Genomic DNA, 5502 nt, shown 5'->3' with positions numbered 1-5502 from the left:
TCTCCAGCGTCACCACGGGGTGAATCCTGCTCTCTGTCTCTGCTTTAGAGCAGTGGTTCTCAACCTTTTCAGGCCAAGATAATCATATTTGAACTGGGGACCCCCCACCCTGATAAAGACTTGGAATTTTAAGGCATTACATTTTGTTTTACTCAGTTCCACAGATAAATATTGTGAATATAGCCGATCTACAAGCTCACAACGTCTGCAACGCCAGTTGTGAGCTAGAAAAAAATTAATCATGTGGGGAACCCTCTGGGGGTCCCGACCCCCAGGTTGAGAACCACTGCTGTAGAGTAGCTATAGTGCTTGTGATAGAACCAGGCACGATTAATCTGTCGTATCTGCACCATCATTCATTTTGGTGAACACCAACAACGCTCTTATTCTGGACCCTGAGCTACCGGAGAAGGGTCGGGTCCCCGTTATGTAATAAATACAGAAGAGACGGCCTCTCCCCGCACTCAACCCATCCACCTGCTGTTGCCTTCGTTTATTCACGGGGATAAGCATCTCTGAGCTTGATTTATTGCGACCTTACTGCTATATATGCGGCATAATGGATGACACTGGCCTCCTTATGGTGACGCTAGGATTCTGAAAGTGGAGATTTGTTTGCTTTGCTGGATATGTCACCGGTGGGAGCCGGTGCTAGGACTATATTTTGTCTGAACCACCCAGCAACACTGCAACATTTAACGTCTCCAATGTCATCATGTAATGTCTCAAATATTGAGACAGCATCTCTCTCTCTCTCTCTCGTCTCTCTCTCTCTCTCTCTCTCTCTCGGCGTCTCTCTCTCTCTCTTAACCACACTCTTATAGTATGGTGTGTGTGTGTGTGTGTGTGTGTGTGTGTGTGTGTGTGTGTGTGTGGTGTGTGTGTGTGTGTGTGTGTGTGTGTGTGTGTGTGTGTGTGTGTGTGTGTGTGTGTGTGTGTGTGTGTGTAATCTCTCTCTCTCTCTCTCTCTCTCTCTCTCTCTCTCTCTCTCTCTCTCTTAACCACACTCTTATAGTATGTGTGTGTGTATGTGTGTGTGTGTGTGTGTGTGTGTGTGTGTGTGTGTGTGTGTGTGTGTGTGTGTGTGTGTGTGTGTGTGTGTGTGTGTGTGTGTGTGTGTGTGTGTGTGTGTGTGTGTAATGTGTATGTAATGTCTCTCCCTCTCTTTTTCTCTCTACTTCAACAGTGCTTCGTTGAAGTGGCTCTGCCCGTGGAGCCGTGACTTCATCCCTCGGGTGTCAGCGAGGATGCTGTGGGTTACCTTGCTGAGCACCATAGCTTTAGGATGGACCACCCCGATGCCAATGCTCGAGGACTCGGAGGAGATCGACGAGCCCTGCTTTGAGCCCTGCTACTGTGAGGTCAAGGAGGGCATCTTCCACGTCCACTGCGACAGCAAGGGATTTACAAACGTCAGTCAGATCTCCCAGATATGGAGCCGGCCCTTCAAGCTCAACTTGCAGAGGAACTCCATGCGGAAGCTGTACTTTAACAGTTTCCTCCACCTCAACAATGCCATATCCATTAACCTGGGGAATAATGCTTTGCAGGACATTCACGCGGGAGCCTTCAGTGGCCTGGGGATCCTCAAACGGCTGTTCCTGCACGAGAACAAGCTGGAGGTTTTCCGCAATGACACTTTTCTGGGGCTGGAGAGTCTAGAGTACCTCCAGGCGGACTATAATGTGATCAAGCGGATCGAGAGCGGTGCATTCAGGCACCTCCACAAACTGAGAGTGCTCATACTCAATGACAATCTTATCCCTGTGCTCCCCAGCTTTCTGTTCCGGTCCGTGTCACTCACACACCTGGACCTGAGGGGAAACAGACTAAAGATGTTGCCGTACAAGGGCACACTGGAGTATATCGGGCGGAGCTTGATGGAGATTCAGCTGGAGGAGAATCCGTGGAACTGTGCGTGTGATATTGTTCAGCTGAAAACCTGGCTGGAGAGAATCCCTTATACTGCATTGGTGGGAGAGATCACATGTGAATACCCCTTCCACTTTCACGGGAAAGACTTGCGCGAGATCAAACGCAGCGAGCTCTGTCCGTCACTCTCCGACTCGGAGATTGAGGCGAAGCTGGGCATCCCCCGGGTCCCGTTCAACAACGAGAACACATGGCCCACCAAACCTTCCTCTATGCTTTCCTCCGTTCACAACACCGCTTCGTCCGTGGAGTACAAGGAGAGGCATGTCAAGCCCACCAAGCGGCCTCGGCCCACCAAGAACCCACCAACCCCTCGTAGTATCTACCCAGGCATTAACCAGCCTCCGATAGCTGGCTACCAGACCAGGCCTCCCATCCCCATCATTTGCCCTGCTGGACCTGGGGCTCACAGTTTAACTGCAAAGAGAAGAGCTTTCACAATATTCTCTGAGCTCTTGCCACGGCCTCTCAATGCATAAAAAGCTGTATCTCAGTGGGAAACCTGATACAGAAAATCTACCGTTCAGATTTCTGGAATTTTTCAGCTTGGATTTACTAAATTTAGGAATAATCGGATATCTTATGTCCAGGAGGGCGCCTTTATCAACCTGCCCAACTTGAAAAGTTTATACCTGAATGGCAATGATATTGAGAAACTGACCCCAGGGATGTTCAGGGGGCTTCAAGATGCTGCGTTATCCTCTACTTTGAGTATAACGTCATACGTGAGATCCAGCCGCCTCCTTCTCCCTCATTGCCGAGCCTCCAGCTGGTTTTCCTCAATGACAACCTGCTTCGCTCCTTGCCCAACGACGCCTTCGCTGGCACCAACCTGGCCCGCCTCAATCTGCGCAACAACTATTTCCTTTCCCTGAGCGATGCGTGGTGTCCTTGAGCACCTGGACGCCTAGTCCAATCGGACCTGCACCAGAACCCCAGGGACTGTACCTGTGAGATCATCCCCCTCAAGCAGTGGCTGGAGAAGCTCTCGTCTGTTATCGTGGTGGCGACGTCATCTGCAAGACGCCCGATTTTGCCTATGGCATGGACCTGCGCTCGCTGGAGGTTGAGGTCATCTGCCCTGACTGAGGTACTCCTCCCGGCCCCTCGCCGCTCTGCCCGGCGGTGATTGACCTCACACAGGGCGCTCTGACCTGGGGGAGGCCGGTGGGAGGGGAGCCGTGCCTCTCTCTTGTTCTCATTCTTAGCCTCCTTATCCTCTTCATCTCTGCACGTTTTCATTGCTGCCTGGGCTTTTTTGCTTCGTCCTCAGGCGCAGAAGAAGCTGCCTTTCCGAAGCAGCTCTGAGGTAGACCTGGCGGAATACAGATGCAGTGCGGATATTCCGAGGACCCGCCGAGCAGTGCACTGCTGGAACACCGGCTCGCCGGAGAAACCAACGCCCAGTGTTCACACCGCACAGCCACACCGGCACGGCGCAATGGCAACCCGGCACATGTGTATGATAACTATCCCCCACCCAGTGACTCAAAGTGTAACAATCCCATCTATAAAGCCCAGAGAGGGAGAGATAGCGGGAGAGTCGGTGAGGGCAGTTTTCCGAGAAGGAAGCACAATAGAGGCTGCAGCAGCAGTAACTACAGAACCTTGTTAGAAAAAGAGAGAGAGTGGACACTTGCCGTGTCTAACTCTCAACTCAACACCATCGTCACTGTCAACCACACAACCACCGCCGATCTCGCGGGATTTCACGAGAACTGGCGGGCTCTGGCCCACATCCGACGTGATTGACAAGCCAGAGGCCTCCACGCCAAACCGTGGCTTCGTAGACTGCCCTGTATGGGACCGTGCCAAAACTAAAGGACATGCACGTGGCGCACGCCACATCCGCCGGGCATGCAGTTCCCAGACCTGCAGCAGGATGCGCGGCTGAAGGAGACGTTGCTTTTCACAGCAGGGAAAGGCTGCTACCCTGACCCCACCCAAGAAGCGATTACCTCGAGTTAAGGGCCAAACTCCAAACGGAAGCCGGATTACCTCGAAGTCCTGGAGAAATCATATCTGTTTTTAACAACTTAAACCCACGGAGAATAACACACAAAACAACACTCACCTTTTTACCATAATTCTAAACAAAACCAAAAATACCAGTACCAGAAACATACAAAATAAAAAAGCAGCTATGATATAAAATGAAATATTATATTACAACGTTTCCCCCAAATAATCGCTTTGAGGAGAGGCCATTCTCAGATATTTCAATGAAGTGCCTTTTACAGAGTAGCCAGCAGTGTTAACAGCCGTTATTTTTATATTTAAATAGATGTGTCTATATGCCCAGGAGGGAGCAGAGACAGAAGAAAGGGGGCGCCGGGCTATTAAAGAACATCCGAAATGATATTCCGTTGTTCGAGCTCCTTTTTACACGCTCTGACGGTGGAGTTACCGTGACACACGGGAGCTGGACGTCTCCCAGACACGGTGCTCGAGTTTGTCTCTTTTATCTCTCACCTGGATGTACAAATACCCGGAAGCCGTGCACATACAGTTTGTAGAAATGATTAAAAGAGAAAATCTATATATATAATAAATATATATTAAAAATGAATTGCAGTTTGCTGCATGCACTCGCTCCCATGCAGGAGCGAGGTATTTGCTCAGAACTATCACTTCACGTTATAGAGATACTGCAACGCATTTACAGTTCAGTGTTCTATTTAATTTTATATCTTATTAATATGGTTATTACTATTAATGAGGACTACTGTCTATATCAGGGTGCTTCTCGTAACTGGACGCACCGACCCACGGATGGTAAAACATTTGTGAATATTATATGATGACGCTCAAGGTTTTCTGGATATCCCATGCACTTTGTTAAGGTCCCCCCCCCCCCCCACACCCTGTCCCACTCCCATTGCTTCTGGATTGTCATCGTCACCCACTAACGGCTTTGTAGGAGGCACTTTTAATGTTTTCTCTCACACAAAGATTTGAAGAAAAAAAATGTGCATATATTTATTCTGTAATTTCAGTGAAGAATTTAATTGTAAAGGTAATGTTAAATCAATGTATAGTGATTATGCGTCTGGTATAGCCTTCTTAATAAAAACGAACTCTTCAATCAAACGTTAAAAAAAAAAGGATGCTGCCACGGAGCGTTTGGTTGGGGGAGCTCTATTAGACAGGCTGAGGCAGTGTATCGTGGTTGCAACACCATGCCGTGTTGTGCCTTGTCAAAATGCTGTGTTTGAAAGCTGTGACAAAGCACCAAGAAGTAATGCTGGGGGTGAACGAAATAGCTACAGAGACACAAGAGTGGTGAGGTTTAAGAAGTTTTAGGATGCAGAAGAGGGTCAAGTGAAACTGTCTAATTATATGATTTGCTTGGAAGCAAAATGGAGCAAAAATGCCAAAAGATCTGGACGTAGCCACCACATTTTCTAGGCTTCATTTGAATGCCCCTCGGCTCTCAGTGTATTGTTTACTGTATAATGTTTTGCCAAAGCTGAGTGGAAGTGAGCTGCACATTTAATTCCCCCAAATTAGTGCAAATGTGACATTACAGATTTACTCCACAGGAGGGCGTCAAGGAGGCATTCAGTTACC

General features: G+C 48.8%; 1 protein-coding gene across 1 annotated transcript; it reads left to right on the top strand.

Moving 5' to 3' along the window:
* Nucleotides 1-1247: 1247 nt before the first annotated feature.
* Nucleotides 1248-3972, top strand: slitrk3a (SLIT and NTRK-like family, member 3a; the record flags this gene model as incomplete). The annotated part of the gene is given in 24 exon segments (XM_080429100.1): nt 1248-2331; nt 2334-2377; nt 2379-2408; nt 2410-2427; nt 2429-2471; nt 2474-2494; nt 2497-2627; nt 2630-2806; nt 2808-2832; nt 2835-2933; nt 2936-3018; nt 3022-3070; nt 3073-3125; nt 3127-3171; nt 3174-3207; nt 3210-3248; nt 3251-3299; nt 3301-3370; nt 3373-3651; nt 3653-3727; nt 3729-3776; nt 3778-3879; nt 3882-3917; nt 3919-3972. Coding segments are annotated over 24 exon segments (2688 nt in total).
* Nucleotides 3973-5502: the final 1530 nt, after the last annotated feature.

This window comes from Gymnoscopelus braueri, assembly GCF_963280865.1.
Source record: "Gymnoscopelus braueri genome assembly, chromosome: 5".
NCBI lineage: Eukaryota > Metazoa > Chordata > Actinopteri > Myctophiformes > Myctophidae > Gymnoscopelus > Gymnoscopelus braueri.
Note: the sequence above shows the minus strand (reverse complement) of the source record. Positions and strands in the feature narration are given on the sequence as shown.